This window comes from Chanodichthys erythropterus, chromosome 24 (genome assembly GCF_024489055.1).
Source record: "Chanodichthys erythropterus isolate Z2021 chromosome 24, ASM2448905v1, whole genome shotgun sequence".
Taxonomy (NCBI): Eukaryota; Metazoa; Chordata; class Actinopteri; order Cypriniformes; family Xenocyprididae; genus Chanodichthys; species Chanodichthys erythropterus.
In genome coordinates, this window is record NC_090244.1 from 14,760,765 (window position 1) to 14,779,395 (window position 18,631).

The 18,631-nt window shown below is 34.4% G+C and overlaps 3 protein-coding genes across 4 annotated transcripts; all 3 read right to left on the reverse strand.

Moving 5' to 3' along the window:
- Window positions 1-324: 324 nt before the first annotated feature.
- Window positions 325-3,613, reverse strand: sycp3 (synaptonemal complex protein 3). The gene is made up of 8 exons (XM_067380148.1): window positions 3,484-3,613; window positions 3,153-3,231; window positions 3,035-3,069; window positions 1,595-1,712; window positions 1,414-1,513; window positions 1,124-1,222; window positions 918-1,022; window positions 325-378 (listed from the first exon to the last, which is right to left on the reverse strand). Exons 1-8 carry the CDS (start codon window positions 3,611-3,613, stop codon window positions 325-327), a joined length of 720 nt encoding a protein of 239 aa, XP_067236249.1.
- Window positions 3,614-5,304: 1,691 nt separating this feature from the next.
- On the reverse strand, window positions 5,305-9,950 carry actr6 (actin related protein 6). The gene is made up of 11 exons (XM_067379519.1): window positions 9,727-9,950; window positions 9,522-9,639; window positions 9,375-9,443; window positions 9,174-9,297; window positions 8,955-9,090; window positions 8,817-8,873; window positions 8,642-8,740; window positions 6,243-6,321; window positions 5,984-6,155; window positions 5,748-5,886; window positions 5,305-5,676 (listed from the first exon to the last, which is right to left on the reverse strand). The coding sequence occupies exons 1-11, from the start codon at window positions 9,792-9,794 to the stop codon at window positions 5,547-5,549; spliced, it is 1,191 nt and encodes a 396-aa protein (XP_067235620.1). The 5' UTR covers window positions 9,795-9,950; the 3' UTR covers window positions 5,305-5,546.
- A 114-nt stretch (window positions 9,951-10,064) lies between these two features.
- Window positions 10,065-17,256, reverse strand: gtse1 (G-2 and S-phase expressed 1). 2 transcript variants are annotated; one of them, XM_067379518.1, is made up of 12 exons: window positions 17,126-17,256; window positions 16,817-16,871; window positions 16,503-16,560; window positions 14,742-15,369; window positions 14,495-14,656; window positions 13,698-13,839; window positions 12,705-13,100; window positions 11,780-11,849; window positions 11,488-11,700; window positions 11,092-11,377; window positions 10,868-10,984; window positions 10,065-10,396 (listed from the first exon to the last, which is right to left on the reverse strand). In XM_067379518.1, exons 2-12 carry the CDS (start codon window positions 16,836-16,838, stop codon window positions 10,301-10,303), a joined length of 2,190 nt encoding a protein of 729 aa, XP_067235619.1. In that variant the 5' UTR covers window positions 16,839-16,871; window positions 17,126-17,256; the 3' UTR covers window positions 10,065-10,300. The 2 variants fall into 2 exon arrangements, with proteins under 2 accessions (XP_067235619.1, XP_067235618.1); XM_067379517.1 differs by having other exon boundaries at window positions 16,817-16,874; window positions 17,126-17,238.
- Between the last annotated feature and the right edge of the window lie 1,375 nt (window positions 17,257-18,631).

Genomic DNA, 18,631 nt, shown 5'->3' on the forward strand with positions numbered 1-18,631 from the left:
TGGATAATTTTAAAACAGGGAAAAGCTCTTTGACATGTCCCACCCAAATCATCCCGGTTCAATAGAAAATGCCTCAACAAAGGAAGGAAAACTGAATTTGCGAGATCTTTAATAGATTAAAAAAATATACAGAAGCATCTATTTGGATAGTTTCATATAATACAACAGGAGTACAATTATATATTAAAATGAACAAATTGATGTAAAAAATAAAAACAAAGATAACTTATAAACTCATATTCAATAAAAGAAACCTTCCTTTCAGAACATAAGGTTAAGTCATCCGCACATTTCTATTGATGACATTAGAACAGAAAGATGTTTTCAGAACAGCATGGATTGGAGGGACTTCCGAACAGTGGCCATCTCCTGTTGTTGCTGGAATAATAAAATGAAAGCATTGTTTTTATATGTTAAATACATTTTCATTGTTCTTAAAGGGTTAGTTCACCCAAAAAATAAAACAATTCTGTAATTAATTACTCACCCTCATGTCGTTTCACACCCGTAAGACCTTCATTCATCTTCAGAACACAAATTAAGATATTTTTGATGAAATCTGAGGGTTTTTTTTAATCTCACATAGAAAGCAAATATCTTAGTTTGTGTTCTGAAGATGAATGAAGGTCTTACGGGTGTGAAACGACATGAGGGTGAGTAATAAATTACAGAATCCTTTTATTTTTTGGGTGAACTAACCCTTTAAATTGTTCATAATCCATTCTTACATTGAACTGAATTTACAATTTAAATAAAAAATGATTTTATGAACAATTTACAGAAAATCCTCGAGCTCCAAGGCTGTTTTAGTTATTTCAGTAATGTAGCATACAATATTTCACACTGAAAGGCTATTTAAAGCAGACATTTTTAATATCTAAACTCTGTTGTGTGAAATCTTTTTGTGAAGCACTCACTGTGTCCATCATTATCTTCTTCTGCAGCAGAGCCATCTCCTTTCTGAGCTCCATCTGTGTGCCCTGCAGGAAGGATTCATGGCTTTTCTCCATCTCCTCCATGTTCTGCACAGAAATTAATGACCTCACTCGGTCAGCCAAATGATGAAAAAAAAAAAGGTCTTGGTCAATTTTCAAATAATTAAAGTGATGACGGCATCAGTAACCTTGACGAACTGCTCATACAGGTCTTTGATGGTTTTCATTTTTTGGTTTTGCACAACCCTCGCCTGCTGGAAGAGCTTCTGCTGCTGGCGAAACAAATTCTGTGAAAACAGAAATTAGGAAGTTCAAAGGCAAAGTGAGAGACGTTTACGTCAAAAATCTCTAAATGGCTGCTAGATATCCCAAAAAGCTATTTTTCACGAGACCCTTAATCCTACAATTAACATTTCCGTGATGCTGTGCCCCAAAATAACACGTTTCAACTTTTAAAACTTCTTGACTTCATCTTTACATTAAGTTTCTCCTCCTGCTCCTCAGATTTCTGAACATCAGTTTCCCACTGCTGAAGCACAGAGAGCACCTGCTGAGAATAGTCTTGTGTCAGCTTCTGCCTGCAAAAAAATCAGCATGAACATCAGAGTGGGTGCGAATAAGGAAGAATGTGTCGTTTTCCATCGAGTGCTTTCATTTACCTCTGATTCTGCTGGGTTTTCCACATTTGCTCCAGTTTCTGAGTGCTGCCCTTTAAGGAGTTTTTGGTGAGAACCTCCAAGCGCTTCCTTTTGGTCTGCATGGCCTTGCTGATGTCCGCTAAATGGCCGTTCAGTCATATTTTTGAGTATTATACAGTATCAAGTTTCAAAATAGACCATATGCAGTTGAGTCATTCCATGAAACCGGTACGATTTGAGTCCCTCTGACCTTTTTTAGTGTTTTTTATCTATTGGGTGACCAAAATATATTTTTAAAAGCTTTTTGTATTAATTGAAATGTCTCCTTTAGTAATGTTTAAAAACATGACATACATTTTATCTTTATATTAGAAATTATTTAGTTTTTTTCAGTTGACACCACCTATTTTGTCATGTCCCTCAAGGCCTTCTATGAAAGTGTACTTGGGATATGAATAATAAAATGAGAAAAAAGTCCATTCATTTTGCCATTCCTATAAATATCCATCTGTGCTTTTTTGCTTGTAATGTTTTTTCATGATTATTACATATAGTAAGTAAATTCATGATTATTCATTAAAATCACCGTAACCCCTCAACCCCGTTACACAAACCATTCTCCCTCAATAAAAATAATCAACTGATACAAATATGACACCATTAATAGGAAGTGATATCATAGAAGTCTTGTAAACAAAATTGTGAGAAGACACAAGCAAGTTACCACCTCCTTTAATAATTATAACTAAATTACACTGTGAAATTATGTTTGTCAAGCTTAACGACTCAACCCTGTTACATCAATTAAAGATAGAAAACTATTACTTGTGAAAATGATCTTTGTTATTTCAACATTATTCATGATTTCTTAATATCATGCATGCCATGCGCTCTCCATTTAATCAGTAGATTTAGAGCAGAGGCCAATTTAAAAAAAAAAAAAAACAACCCTGTCACACCTACATTTTTTTTAAGTTTATGAAAAAGAAATTTAAAGTTTGTTGAACTCTGTCTGAAATGTTCACAGCAATCATACGAATACTGATTTTAGTAACAAAAAGTTAAGCCTTTGATCGAAAAAGATCAGGTTGCTGTAACAAAAAGTGCCCATTTCAGGCATTAGTATATCAAAAGTCTGAGATTTTATGTAACTTTTATATTTGCAATTACTGAATTAGTGTGAGGGACATTTGATTAATAGGAAAATGTTGATTTTATCACAAATACATTTTATAATAATATTCAGAGAGCTCCCATAGTGTCCATAACTTAAAATAATGACCAATAATAATAGGGATTTGATGCCTGAGATGGGAAAATATGTATTTCTGGAAGTTAAATATGTCATTAATGTTGTGGTGTGTTCAGAAAAGTAATACATTTTGGTAAAAAAAAATCTAAAATGTGTAAATCCTAATCGTACCAGTTTAGTGGAATGACTCAGTTGTTGACTTCACTTACCACCGAATCTTTCCAACATATTTTGAACCTCATTCCTAGATAAAGGATAGCAAATTATTTTTTGATCCAGAGAAAGGCTTCATAACCTTCGCTAGGTTTATATATCTTGCTGACTTACCCCACACCAGCATGTAGTTCATCGTCATCAAACGTCTCTGCAGATCTCTTCTTGGTCAGCTTGTCAATGATTGGAGTTTCTAATATATCAGAACAACATAAAAACATGCTTCACATATGTATGTGTGTGTGTATGTGTGTGTATATATATATATATATATATATATTAGTTTTATTCCCATGGATGGTAATAACTTTACATATTTCTAATGAACTTGGAGTGGTAATACCATGGTATTACCTCTAATGTCATCATTGTAACACAAACTATCTTTTTGTTATAGTATATGATTATAAAATAAGCTATTATATAATAAAATACACAGACACACCATCTCTTGTATCATCGTCAGATCCGCTTCCTTTCTTTTCCTCCAGGTTGTTGAAGTCAAACGCTTTCAGGTCTGTAGAGCTGTCAGTGTGTTTGGTCTTCTTGTTTTGTTTTCTCGCTGAAGCTGCCATAGTCTCACTGTATGAAGAGTATTTTGCGGTAGTCTGATGATATATTCAAATATAAAGCAGCAACAAATAACAAACCCGCACCTGTTAATCAATTCAAAGAATTATCATTAGCTTAGTCCTGAAACATGATATCGTTCATAATGAAAGCATTATATTAAAATAATTTAAACCAGATACCGTAGGTTAAATAAAACTATTTTTATTCACAAAAGCTAAAAACGGGCTTTATGTAGGCCTCGGTTTTCCTCTCTGTAAGAATCTAACGTTACACAGAATCATCTATAACTTACCTGACGCGTTTGATCTCTCTACTCTAACTAATCACTCCTGTCTAGAAAACTATCTAAAATTTAATTACTTTTACTAATGTTTGTTATTACTCTATAACTGTTTAAAGAAAGATATTTAATTATTTTAATGTTTGGCGACGGTTTGAACTCCTGCGTCTCTGAAGCGGTTTTCCCGCGGATTTTATTTTGAGCGCGAGAGGGTGAGCTTCGTTTCCTGTTTACACTCGTTGTCAGTACGACCCCAAAAATGTATAGGGGGATTATATAAAAAATATATAATTTTTTTTTTAATACACGTGATATATATTTTTTAATTTGCTTCTCATCAATACGTTTATGCTGTGTTTTGGGGGATATTAATTACTTTTTTTATCTATACACTGCAAAATTCCTCAACTAAACCATTAGCATGCATATTAAATTTTATGTGAAAAAAAAACTAATGATAAAAATTAAATATGAGTTGTTTCTGGATATTAATCTGTGTTAGATACAGAATTTTGCCATCTGCTGGTTAGGGAAAAGCTTGTAGGAATTAAAGTTTTAGAAAAATAGGGGTAATTACCATATCTGTCCAGCAGAGGCCCATAGAGATCCATTCATTTCTCTGGATATATATATATATATATATATATATATATATATATATATATATATATATATATATATATATTAGTGAATATATACATTTAAAGTATTAAATCAGTATTTTTGTTAAAGTTTAGAATTTGTTATTGTTGTTTGTCTTTTGTAGTGTCTTGTTTTTGCAATAATGTCACATAAATTTGCAATAATGCCACATAAGTTGCCACTAAAAGATGAGACTTGATTGTAATTACATATTATTTATTCCAATAATTCAAATATATATATAAATAATTAAATTAAGAATAAGAAATACATTTTAAAAAAGTAAATAAAGCCAACAACGAAAAAAAAAAAAGAATCAGCAATAAGCAGATATGAGTGAACATCTTTGTGTGCGATCATGTTCATTCCACACTGCATTTGTGCCATAGTACCAGTCCTTCATTTAGGTGTAGAAATGTTCAGATTTATGCTGAAATTACTGATTTTATTTGCAAATTTCTATAAAAATGCTCTCTATTGCAGTCATATTGAGCCCAAACAACAAGAATGTGATTTTTTTAACACCTTCAGAACAGCCGACTCAAGCCAGAGATTTTTTGTGTGTGTGTGTGTATATAGACTGATAATGGACAAAATGTCACAAAATTTTATGCAACCGAGATGAGGGAACCATGTTCTAACTATACTGAAACCATAGGTCTTTAACTGAAACATAAGCTACTAATCATATAATTGGCTTCAAAACATAGGTTAAATAAATTTTCTAACCAAGAGTCAAGAGTAAAAAAGAGAAGTTTTATTTCTACAGCTCACATTATTTTAATATATACAATAAGAAAAGTTTTTGTAAAAAAAAAAAAAATAAAATAAAAAAAAAAAAATATTATATTATACAGAAAAACAATACATATTTTCACATTCAAAGTCAAAGAGCCTATTGACCACTGAGTAATATTGAATGTAATTTACAGTTGCCAATATACAGCTTAGTTTTAATACAAAACATGTGCAATGTTCAAATTTTCTGTACCAAAAGATCATTCATATGCAGGTCAAATATCAAACTTCTCTTCGCATACATAATGTCCATTTTCCTCATAATCATCTCGCGTGACCACCATCTCTTCAAAGTCAGGGTTTTCGGCCAATAACTTTCCTCCTTCCCATGGGTAGCAAATAGGACTGAGAACAAAAGAGAAATATTCAGCAAACAATAACCAAACAAAATGTCTTTCAGAACTCTCAAAACATACTTCTGTGGCAGAACGACAGACACTTCATATTCTACAGGAGCGAGTGCACGGACTTCTTTGTAAACCCGATCTCTGAATCCAGGGAACAAGGTGTTGCCGCCAGTAAGAACAATGTTCTTATAAAAGTGGGGCTGCATCTCTGGACATAAAAAGTAGGCATTTATTAGAGTACTTTCAATGAAATAACATTTTAAACCACAAATACATCTAAAGAGATGAAGCCAGATGAAATCTACCTTCCGGCATGTTGTTAATGGAGTTGACCAAAGCCTCAGGTATGCCCATCTCCTGAATGCCGATGTCAGAGGGGTGAAAGAGCATCTCTGGGACCGCAAACCTCTCATTGGTGAGCCGCAAAATCTGCTCCCCAGTCTTATATTTGCCTGTAAAATTCATTTCCTCTCGAGGCTGAAGCACAAAGAAAAAAAATGCTGTATAAGTAAAAAAGACAAAGTTGTACTGTTGAATTTTTTCATAGTATGCCAAATTGCTTACCTTGCAAAATCCCTTTTTGATAGAGCTGAAATCTGGCAGCACATAGTCTCTCATAACCGTATTATCTTCTCCTTTCAATCTGTCAAATCATCAGAATTATTTATATTAAATATACACTGACTAGTGTCTAAAAGTTTGGGGTTGGCAAGATTTTTTAAAATGTTTTTGAAAGACATCTCTTCTATTCAACAAGGCTGTATTTATTTGATCAATAATACAGTATACATCCAAGTGAAGCCAAAAAATGCAATCAGAAGATCATATTTTTAGTGCTAAATTACCACAAAAGGGGGAAAATATCACCGTTGTTTCCATCGCCCATTTGTAAGGTAAAGCCAAGACAACAGCAAGCCTTGACGCACTGCATTACTGTTACCAGATGTGTGCAGTTAACTAAGAAAAATAAATATGTTTGGTCTTTGCCGAGACATTATTATTGTTATTATTATTATTATATTTTGCACAAACATATTTGCCCCCTTGCCAGCTCTGCTAATGGTCTAATGACTGAAGTTCTTCTGCAAATGTAGCCTAGTCAGTAAGTCTAATCCATAATTAAGTTATTTCTTTATTCTTTTACTGTAAATACATGAATTTAGGCCAATATCATTTGATTCACCGATCGAAATTGAGAATTTGCGGCCGAAACAGCAATTTTTGTTTTCGTAGGCAGCTGCACCCATCCAATAATAACAATAAACTCTTCTTTAATATGAAACAAAGTCTTTCTCAAGTTTTAAATTCTGTCGAAAACTATTTTAAAAGATAATTGCAATTTTTAAATCTCACAATTCTGACTTCTTTTCTCAGAATTTAGAGATATAATGTCCAATTCGGAGGGGCAAAAGACTTTTTTTTTCTTTTCAGAATTGCAATTTTATATCTTATAATAAATTTATGCACACATTTGCAACTTTATTTCATGCAATTCTGAGGGGGGTAAAGTCAGAACTGAGAGATAAATTTGCAGTTACCTTTCTTATTGTTAAGTGACGAAAAACTTTCTTCCATAGCGCCTCAGGCTCAGCTCAGACATATAGCGCAGATCAAGCGTGAAGTAATCCTCATTTCCTCTTTAGTCTTTACTACTATTACAGCAGTAAACATGAATGAGCAGCAGAAAGAATGTTGTAGGATACAGAATTTCCCGAAATGTATCGTGTATCAAACTATTGCATGTTAAACTATTGCATAATCGATCAATCAATCAGTGTTTCAACCGCGGAAAGACGACAATAAAACATCTTGAGAACAATGTCACAAAACGCCACATTTACCTCAGAAAAGTCATTCAATGACCATAAATTGGATAGTTAGCTAGAAATAACCCTAAAATAGCATTTAATATACAGCATATATTCATATTTTGACTTAACCTGTTGTTGTCTTCGTTAATGTAGCCTAAGTTTACCGCAATCATTTAAAAGTTTATATTTAACCAACAAATTGGAGTAGAAACAATTATATTAAAATGTTTATATAAAAATCCCTTATATAGATAAATATTTTATTTTAAAACTTTTATTTGATTGTTGATTATTAAATGCATTTTATTTCATTAATTGACTAACCAAATTTATTTTCGTTTTCCGTTTAGGTTTTTGACTAAACTAATAAGCTATTTTAATTTATGTTTCATAAAAAATTAAAATAATAATAATAAAAAATATCAGTGCAACACTAACATTCATTGAACTAATTAAGAAGTTAAATATTACTAAGAACGATTTTCTTCTAAAGGAACCTTGATTTCAATTTCTCCTCCTGCTATTTTTAAAACAATTAAATTGGAGCAGAGGCATGTCTGGCTTTAAGTTCATAAAAGATTATTCCTGCCAGGATGTAACTATGGATGTAGGCATAGCCTATATGCCTACATATCAAAATTACATAATGCTAATAATAGCATTGGAAGCATCAATACAATGATAACTGTATTTATACCATTTAATCAATAACTATATGTAATTATTTTATAATTTAAAATAACTGTTTCCTATTTTAAATGTATTATACAATGTAATGTATTCCTTCAATCAAAGCTGAATTTTCAGCATCATTACTCCAGTCTTCAGTGTCACATGATCCTTCAGAAATCATTCTGATTTGCTGCTCAAGAAACATTTTTTATTATTCTTATCAATGTTGAAAACAGTTGTGCTGCTTAATATATTATATTATTTATTGTCTTTGATCAATGTAATGCATCCTTGATGAATAATACATCAACTTATATATATATTAGTGCTGTCAAATTGATTAATCGCATCTAACAAGTTTGTTTACATAATATGAGTATTAGATGCGATTAATCAATCAATTTGACAGCACTAATATATGTGTAATTTGCTAATGCAATACATTGCTAATTTGTTATGATCAAGTTGATGCAAACTTACTGTGCAATCTCCATGTCCTTGTAGAAATCTTGAGACACGTAACACACATCCTCCTTGACCTGATTGATCACGTGGGTCTCATCCATCACATGCAGCTGCCTTTAAGACAAAGATCGACGAGTTCAAAGAGAAACACCACCAAAGAATTATCTTACTCAAATGGCGGCAAGCCTACCTGTATGAAATGATCTCCTTCAAATGGTTGGTGAGCAGCTTTCCTCCTACATTCATTCTAGGAAGTGCACAGAGATTCATAAAATGTTCAGTGTTTCTATGACTTTATATAATGATTTTAGGCTAATGAGCAGCTCACCTGCAGATTCCTTCTTTCATCTTTCTTCCCCTGCAATAAGGAACGATGTGTGTGAAGGAGAAGCCGCTGTCCACCACAATGCAACACAGCTCAGAGTTTTTCTCATGGAAGTATCGATGAGCACTCAAAGATCCAGCTGAAAAACAAAATGACATCTTCAGATTTATGGAATCCTCGTACATAATCTAAGTAGGCTGCATCCTAGTACACTATACTTGCCATTAATTCTGAGGGCGGACTGGAACTGATATTCTTCAAATAAAATCTCATTCATGGATTCTTGAATTGAGGTGAAGTTGAAGTACGGTTCTGTTATCACAATGTTGGTATCAGCAAAGTCCACCTGCAAATATAATGTGTAATATCTCATACTCTACATTTATGAAACAGAAAATGTGATGTTTGTAATCATTCAAGTACCTTAAACATCTCCTTTCCAAACAGATGATCCCAGACTTTGCGCTGCACATCCCAGTTCACAAGATACCCCTGATATAGATGCAGAAGAGATGAAGTAAGGCATTTATATAGAATGCAGTGAAGTTTATATTCATACTGAGGCGGTACCTTTTGAAACGGGAGGATGTAGAAGAGTCCGGACGGGTCTTTGATTTCATCCAGCTGATTGGCAGTGAAAGTTTTCAACCTGGAGGTCTTCGAACGGAATTGGCAATTTGGGATAACACTAATGGAAAAAAGATTCGGTATTTAGCTTAACATAACTACTACCACATAATATAGCGCAATGAAATGCATAATAAAAGCACTGTACCTGACTTTCTCATGACTGTAACCGATTTTGGCGAAGTACGCACCATTATCCAGTACGAGCGTTGACATTGTTACATCTCAGTTAACCAGACGGACTGGTTTAAATCACAAGATGAGATTAAGTTACAAATTATGAAACAAACTGCATTTAATTAAGCAGTCTAAATAAACTTTGAATCGGCTAAATGGTCATGCTGCTCTATTGGCTTCTTATTCTACACTTCATATGTTAAAGATCTGAGAACAGAGAATGAATACCGCCCCCTACTGTATAGGAGTTTGTTTGTGTGCAGTGGTAACACTGAAATTATACTACTAACAATGACAACATTGTAAATTTAACATTTATTTGTACCTTTTGGAGGAAATACAACTTTCATTTCTAAAAAATACTGCAGATCACCATAATTACATACAATTATGTAGGACAGACAACACAAAAAGAAGGTCACAATCAAAGTGTAATAAAGCACAGCAGCATCCAAGCTCCCTCATTAGATTGATTTCTTCAGTATTTGAAATGCTCCAGTTAATATTTTTTCTTGGCACAGTTCACAGTAAATTCTGTTGGTCCTCTAAAAAGACAAGTCGATCAGTGGAGCCGCGTTCTCCGTATTTTCTTTCTTGTCCTCTGGACTCCACTTTATAAGAGGCGAACTCAGGTCAATTAACTGGGGGATAAATTAATAATCATTAAATAAACAGTATACATAGTTGAATAATGCAAGCAATATGAGAATGTACACTACAGTTCAAAAGCTTGGAGTTTTATACTTTTATTCAGCAAGGACAAGTAAGATTGTAACATTTATAAATGTTCCATTTCTAATAATTGCAGCTATTTAGAACTTTCTATTCATCAAAGAATCCTGAAAAATTTAGAACATGGTTTTCACAATTTTTTTTTAAACATTGATAACAATAAGAAGTGTTTCTTGAGCAGCAAATCAGCATATCAGAATGATTTCTGAAGGATCATGTGACACTGAAGACTGGAGTAATGATGCTGAAAATTCAGCTTGTAACTAAATAAATGCAGCCTTGATGAGCTTAAGAGACTTCTTTCAAAAACTTGTAAAAAAATCTTACCGACCCCAAACTTTGGAACAATATTGTGTATAATACATCAAATGTCCTCTCACCTGTCCTCCCCAAGGCTTTGCAGAGGAGGTCTTGATCAGGTCTGGGGTGTTGGAAAGATCAATAAGCATCTTCTCTGACAGCTGAAGTGCTGGTGCAGGTGCGTCCACGAGCAAAACCTACAATTGCATAATTTTCAGAACTTTAGTTTTTTTTTTAAACACATTTTATCATCATTCTTTATCATTATCATCATTATCTATCATTCAAATTGAGTTTATTTTACCTCTTTAACATCCTCTTTGTTCTTCAGCAGGTGGTGTTTTTGTGTGTCCACTGTGTTTGGAAGTATTGGGGGTTTCATGTCGACCTCAGGAGGCTCTGGATCATGTGACGAAGGCTCAGAGGGATTCTCCACAACTGCTGGCTCACAGACAGGAGGTCCTTCAGGCTCATCCTCCAAATTAAAGACCAGGGAGCAGGGCTGGAGGTCAGATGGAGGGCAGGTCTCCTCATTTGACACTGAGGTTTGCTTATCTTCCAGTTTCTCACTTTCCTTCATGTTTTCTGGGCTGTATAGATAGACAGTTTGATTTCTACTCATACAGAGATTGAGACAAGCTATAGAATAACTGAGATCCACTAAGTGTCTTAGACTCAGTTTGACAGCCAAAAGTAGTACCTTGGATGAGCGGCCCCTTGGCTGGAGGTCGAAGAGCGCTCTGTGACCTGGGGAGGTTTACTCAGGCGTGACACGCTCTTGGGTGTGAGAGCAGGGATGCCAGAGATACGGCGGTTGACAGGGGTTGGAAGAGCCGAGGGTCTCCGTAGTTTACTGCCCATAGCCAAGGGTGTCAGGAGGCCCGCTGGGGGACCGACTAGATTATCAGGAATACTACAAAGACATGTATACAAAGAGTTAAGAGAATCCTTCAAAAGAACTGGAATGTTCTGAGAAAATAGTACTATATTACCTCTCCACACTGCATGAAGATAATAATTTCTTTGGCTTCATGATACGAGGGACGTCAGGTGAGGAGGAAACTATAAAATCATTAGAAGTTAGCATGACTTAATGCAATAATGTCCTGGTTAAATATCACATTTCACATTAAAATTAAAAGAATTCAACATAAAAATAACCCTCTTTGTAGGACAATTAGGATGTTTTTGCATTGTAAGATGTTCTGCATTTTCATTAAATTTCTATATTTAAATAGTAACATTAAATAATTATTGCCTTAATATATTCTGTATTTAGCATAATTTACTTATATATATATATATATATATATATATATATATATATATATATAAAAAATGTGAAATAAAAGTTTATTAAGAATTAATTAAAAATTATTCATTATAAACAGATATATTGTGTATTCATGCAGCATTTTTTTCCTCAAAACATAATTTTTCCGTTTAAAATATTTTTCCCTTTAATTTTGTGGATGGGAGAATTTGTGGATAAATTGTCTTAAGATTTTTTGCTTTGAGACATTATTACAATTTAACACTTTACAATATGGTTTCATTTGTTAACATGAACTAACAATAAAACAATTCTACAGCATTTAATCTTAATCTCAACATTTACCAATTCATATTTAAGATCAAAAGTTGTATATTTTAACATTAATTCAATGTAAACTAACATGGACACAAACATTTTTATTAATTAACATTAAGAATGGTTAAAAATGGCAGTAAACATATTGTTCATTGTTAGTTAATTCATGAATTAATATTAACAAATGAGACCTTATTGTAAAGCGTTACCATTTTTTTTTTTTTTTTTTTTGATTTTGGTGTGCAACATGATATGCTCTTGACAGGTTGAATGAGGTTCATCCTAATAGTTCATATATGCATTATCATGACTATTTTTTTCCTCACCCTCAGATTTGCGAACTCCCCTCAGGTAGTTTGTGGGTGTTGGCACCACTGGGACCCTGAGTTTAGGGTTTCCCCTTACAGCACTTCCAATCTTAGCATTAGATGCAGGGATGCTGGATATAGTGGTCTTTTCAGCTGTAGACTTTGCTGGGGTCTGAAGCTGTGGAGGTGGAAATGGGTCCGTTCTCTTAATGGGTGTAGCTTTGACAGGCCTGGGGAGAAGTTCAGATGCTCTCCTTCCCTGCGTAGAAATGGAGGTCCGCCTGCTGACAGGGGGCTCTGGGTTTCTGCTAACAACAGAGGATTTGCGGCTAGAGCTCGGCAACCTGCTCACATTGCTATGTGAACGAGCACTGATGCTGTTAGTGCTGGAGTTCAAGGATGAATTGAGTTTGGCTGGTGAGAGAAGGAGTTTATTTAAGTTAATAACCAGCAGATGGCAGTAGACACCCAAGTTGCTCTCATCACTTGCACTTTAAAGTAAAACTTAAGAAAATGTGGAAGATTTTGATTTATCAAAAATACATCTTTATAATTCAATTCAATATAATATAATATAATATAATTCAAACAATTCAATCATAAAAAAAATAAAAAAATAAATGAATAAATACTTATTAAGTTTAGGCATAACATCAATGTACAGCATGACAAATGGATACTCATTTTAAAGGATTAGTTCACCCAAAAATTTAAAATCTGTGGTTGAACCACTGTAGGCACATGGACTATTTTAACAATGTCTTTACTACCTTTCTGGGCCTTGAAAATGGTAATAATGTTGCAGTCTATGGGATGTCAGAGAACTCTCAGATTTCATCAAAAATATCTTAAATTGTGTTCCGAAGATGAACGAAGGTCTTACGGATGTGGAACATCAAGAGGGTGAGAAATTAATGACAATTTTCATTTTTGGGTGAACTAACCCAATTATTAGTGTTATTCAAAACTATAAGTAAGCATTAGATGATGGTAAAAGGTAGGAAACGTCACCTTTGCTTCCTGGAGAGATAGTTAGACTAGAGTTGATGCTGGACACAGAAGACGACGAGGACGAGGTGTTTCTCCTCCTGTCCACAACTCTAGAGTTCTGAAGTGAAGGAGCTTTAAGAGCAGATGGAGCTCGCAATTCTGTCTAAATGATATTGAGAAATGTTTAAATATAAATACCTTTAATCTGTATTGTCAACCAATTACTAAAATCGTGCATCATCCTCAATTAGTGGTAAATTACACTAAATGACAAAACAAACCTATTGTGCATTTTAAATACAATGTACAATACTTTTTAAAAGTCTGGGGTCTAAAAAGATTTTCTTAAAGAAATTAACACTTTTATTCAGAAAGGACACATTAAATTGATCAAAAGTGACATTTATAATGTTACAAAAGATCTCGATTTCAAATAAAAGCAGTTCTTTTGAAAAAGCTATTCATCAAAGAGTCCTGAAAAATAAGTATTAAAAGGTGTCATATGATGCTTTTTAATGTTTAATGTTTTCCTTTTCCCACAAAGCAATTTACTATCAGACAACACTGCTCACATCCACGTCACAATGTGAGATATTAGCATAATGCCACTTAAAGGCATACAGAAAGAGAGAAGACGAGGCTTCAGTGAATTGAAGTGTTGTCATCATGTTGCGGAGACGCTGTGTGTTTGGTTGCGAAAGCAAAACCACTTTTGCTTTCAGAGGTTTAGATTTATTTCTAAAGCTATTCCTGAGCAGTACAACCCAAAAGTTTGCTTGAAGAATAAAACAGCATACAATGACGACAGGTCCTTTTACCTTGTTCCGGGTCGGAATGCTGCTTCTTCCTGGCAAACTAGTGTTTAAGGAGGAATCGCTGACATCAGAAGCAACACTGGTGGTATCAGAGAGAAGGTCTTCAGAAGAACCAGCTCTGCTTGTGTTTCTACAGCTGGGACTGCGCTTCAGACTAAAATTACCCTGAAAGACATTGATAAAGCCAAAATAAATTTTGTATGTCAAACAGTAACAGTGTATAAACAAATTGATATTAAAGTGTTTATACTTTGCTGGGAGGAGGAAGCCTTGTTTTAGTGGCTGGTGGCAGTTTTGTGCAGGAGGAAAGTCGTGAGTTCCCATGGGCTGTGGGTTTGCTGGGTAACACCCCACTACTAGCCACAAGGGCTTTGCCTCTGGCAGCCATCTTAGGATGCGTCACAGCCGGCCTGACTGGACTCGACGTACTGAGACGTGGCTTGACAAACCCGTTAGCCTTCAGCATTCGTTTCTGAATGGCGGGGGGAAGCTGCTTCATAGGACTGTCCTGCACAAGAAAGGTCTCTCTTTTGATGGGACTCAGAACATCAGCTGGCTTGCTGAACATGCTCAGTTTGGCTGTTGTGTCCTCCTCGAACGTCTCCGTTTCCTCAGCTTGGCACAAGGACACTACGCTGCTCTCGGCTACAGAGTCAGTGATGGTTTGCTCGAGGTGGCTGGCGAGCAGATGAGCTTCTTTGCAGATTTCATCAAACTTCTCTCCTGTGAGTGGGCTCCAGCTAGGCTCATCTCCTAAAGACGGACCGCTGCTCAAACTGTCCTTCACATGAATCTCCATTCCATGAGAAATGCATTTCTCTTTATGACCGACCGGACCCACGAAGACCTCATCCTCAACATCGTAATCTCCTTTAGTGCTATGAGAGAACATTTGACATTAAAAATGCATTGCCTAAACTGACCTGTTATTTTAGTATGAAAGGGTTAGTTCACCCAAAAATGAAAATAATGTTATTAATTACTCACCCTCATGTCGTTTCACACCTGAACACAAACACAAATTAAGATATTTTTGTTGAAATCTGATGGCTCAGTGAGGCCTGCATAGCCAGCAATGACATTTCCTCTCTCAAGATCCATTAATGTACTAAAAACATATTTAAATCAGTTCATGTGAGTACAGTGGTTCTGTCTTAATATTATAAAGTGACAAGAATATTTTTTGTGCACCAAAAAAAACAACATAATGACTTATATAGTGATGGCCGATTTCAAAACACTGCTTCAGAAAGATTCGGAGCGTTATGAATCTTCTGTGTCGAATCAGCAGTTCAGAGCGCCAAAGTCACGTGATTTCAGCAGTTTGGTGGTTTGACACACGATCCGAATCATGATTCGATACACTGATTCATAACGCTCTGAAGCTTACTGAAGCAGTGTTTTGAAATCGGCCATCAATATATAAGTTGTTATATTTGTTGATATTCTCGTCGCTTTATAATATTAAAATTGAAGCATTGTACTCACATATACCGATTTAAACAAGTTTTTAGTACATTAATGGATCTTGAGAGAGGAAATATCATTGCTGGCTATGCAGGCCTCACTGAGCCATCGGATTTCATCAAGAATATCTTAATTTGTGTTCCAAAGATGAATGAAGGTCTTACAGGTGTAGAAAGACATGAGGGTAAGTAATAAACGTGACATTATTTTCATTTTTGGGTGAACTAACCCTTTAATACTAATTATAGTATTCATTAGTTTTGTTGAAATAACTGAAAATATGAAAATAAAAGCTCTCTTTTTAATATCAAGGTCAAGTTTTAGTAATTTTGTTATGTGCTTTTGTCATTTTTATGAGTTTTTTCTTTTATATTTCTATTCAGCTTTTTTTCATTTCAGTTTTAGCAACTTTAGTGCTTAAATGTATTATAACTTATTTTTAAATTTAAGTTATTTTAGCTTTGTTTCAATTACCAAAACATATTTTAAAAAGTTTTAGTTAATAACAACACTGCTTTAAATGTATTGAACATTGAAAACAAACCTCGCAGGTGACAATGAAACGTCAAAGTCAAATTTCTCCTCAGCCAGTGAAACAAAATCTAGAAGTAAAAAACACACACACACAAAAAAAAACTCTTTTAACTGATAAAATACGTTAAATATATTCCAATATGCCAGTGTTTATAGTTGTGGCTTTTTATACTACACTTACAAAAAAAGTACAAATACTGTGGTGTTTTTGACATGTACCATAGTACTGTTTTTTTTATTTTTTATTTCTGGCCAGTACCATGATACCACAACAGTTCGTTTTTGTAAGGTTAGACATATTGTGAGCAGATAAAACATCATTACCACTGTGCGTGAGTGATGCCATCTTCAGCCAGGAACACAAATGAAGGCCAAAGTCCTGCTAACATCAGTTCACAGTTAATATGGTTCCACTTTTCGATGTTTGAAACACCAACAAGTACATTTTAACCCAAATGCAGTTTAAAATACTCGAAAAAAACGAACATTACTCAATAAAACGAGCCCTTTTACCTTATAACCAACACATAAACATAACAGAAGTCATGGATTCATACGGTTTAATCACCGATCCTATTTTAATTTTAATCTTAAAAACAGATGATAAACACTTACTACAACCAAAATACTTACTGTTTGTTTCCGCTCTGGGGATATATTTATTAATCGTAGTGTTGTCTGATCACAATAAATAACTAGCACTAGCGAATAGCGATCTGTTTTCACATTTCAAATTTCGTGGCCAGGCTGATTTCGAAGATCACGTGACGCGAATCCTGCGACAGGATTGGTGGAGCACGTTTCCGGAACGCAGCAGTCGTCATGTTGACGTTGAGCAGTGCGCAGGACAAAATCAATTTAAAATGGGGATGACTATGTTTATACTATTATTTTTTTTACTTGAATAAGTCACTAACAAACATATAATGCTAGTAGTTCATGTATATTTAAATATGAATAAAAAAATATATAAAGCAATGGCACATTTACGCTATTATATATGTGATAATGCTCATATAAATGTGTAGCGTATATATTCCGAATTAAAACCAATGATTAGGTTAAGCTAAATATGAATATTTTATTGTCAAAAACCATACACATAACTTAAAGACTTCCAATTGTAAATTAAACCACAATAACCATTTACATTTACAAAATTATTTTCCATAAACAGATGGAAAAATATTCATTCCCCAAATGAGAATGAAACTACAGTGAAATAAACAAAATTAACCCACAAATTTCTCCATTTCTTTACTAATCTTATATTGTTTACAAATCCTGAAAACATTCTATATCATGTACCACATTCTCTTGAAACCATTTTCATGTCCTGACAATGAATAATATCTGCTGTAATTAATACCATTACAATATTTCATACAACAGCTTCTTGACTTGACTGAATTGTGTGCTGTGCTTGAGCCCTCATCTGTAGTTTAAGGAGGCGGTGTGGATCAAAACTGATAAAAACCACTCTAAACAGAAAATACGGTTACATTTTAGCGTGGCCTCCCTGAACTACCACATGTCCTTTAATTAAAAAAAGTATTTTGTTCTCTTAATAACACCTTGGATGTGGCATTTGTGTGAGTACAGTTACTTTTCATAAAATAAGAGGCTCAAAATCAACAACTTTAAAGGTAGGGTAGGCAATTTGTTTTTTAATAAACACTTTTTGTTATCCTGGTTGAAACTCCCTTCACATCCAGATGGCAATCAATAATAGAAGTTTATTTATCTTATGTGGAAGTCTCAGGACCAAAAAATGTTCAGGATGTCCTACCTGCCTGTCAGCGTATGTATTTCCATACCTTCGCGCACATGCTCGCGGAGACATCGCACGTCATCAGCGCGGAACACTAAGGCTATACAGAGTTGTAGACAGACAGTCACTGAGCACCGCAAACAAACAGCAGCCACCTTTTACAACTCCCCCTGAACCAAAACAATGAATTTATGCCACTTTGTCGTAACCGTAATTACAAGATGGTCCTCAGACTTTCTGGAAACACTATCAACGCCGAAATTAATCTGCAGAAGAGATACAATTCCGAGCTCTGTAAGTTGTTTACGTTCATTATTATTGTAATGTCATGTGCTTTGAGTCAGATAATTTAACGGCGTCTCTCGGGA

Bases quoted from the DNA above. Each gene is read 5' to 3' on its own strand.
- actr6 (XM_067379519.1), bottom strand. From the start codon at position 9,794: ATGTCAACGCTCGTACTGGATAATGGTGCGTACTTCGCCAAAATCGGT. The intron at 5,887-5,983 runs GTAGATTTCATC...TTTTATGTCCAG, and splicing joins CATTAACAACATGCCGGAAG to AGATGCAGCCCCACTTTTAT. The intron at 5,677-5,747 runs GTATGTTTTGAG...TTTTGTTCTCAG, and splicing joins TCTGTCGTTCTGCCACAGAA to TCCTATTTGCTACCCATGGG.
- gtse1 (XM_067379518.1), bottom strand. From the start codon at position 16,838: ATGGCATCACTCACGCACAGTG. The intron at 15,370-16,502 runs GTTTGTTTTCAA...GTTCTCTCATAG, and splicing joins GTTTCATTGTCACCTGCGAG to CACTAAAGGAGATTACGATG. The intron at 10,397-10,867 runs GTGAGAGGACAT...TTTATCCCCCAG, and splicing joins CAAAGCCTTGGGGAGGACAG to TTAATTGACCTGAGTTCGCC.
- sycp3 (XM_067380148.1), bottom strand. From the start codon at position 3,613: ATGGCAGCTTCAGCGAGAAAACAAAACAAGAAGACCAAACACACTGAC. The intron at 1,713-3,034 runs GTAAGTGAAGTC...ACGGCCATTTAG, and splicing joins TATGTTGGAAAGATTCGGTG to CGGACATCAGCAAGGCCATG. The intron at 379-917 runs GTGAGTGCTTCA...TTATTATTCCAG, and splicing joins AGAAGATAATGATGGACACA to CAACAACAGGAGATGGCCAC.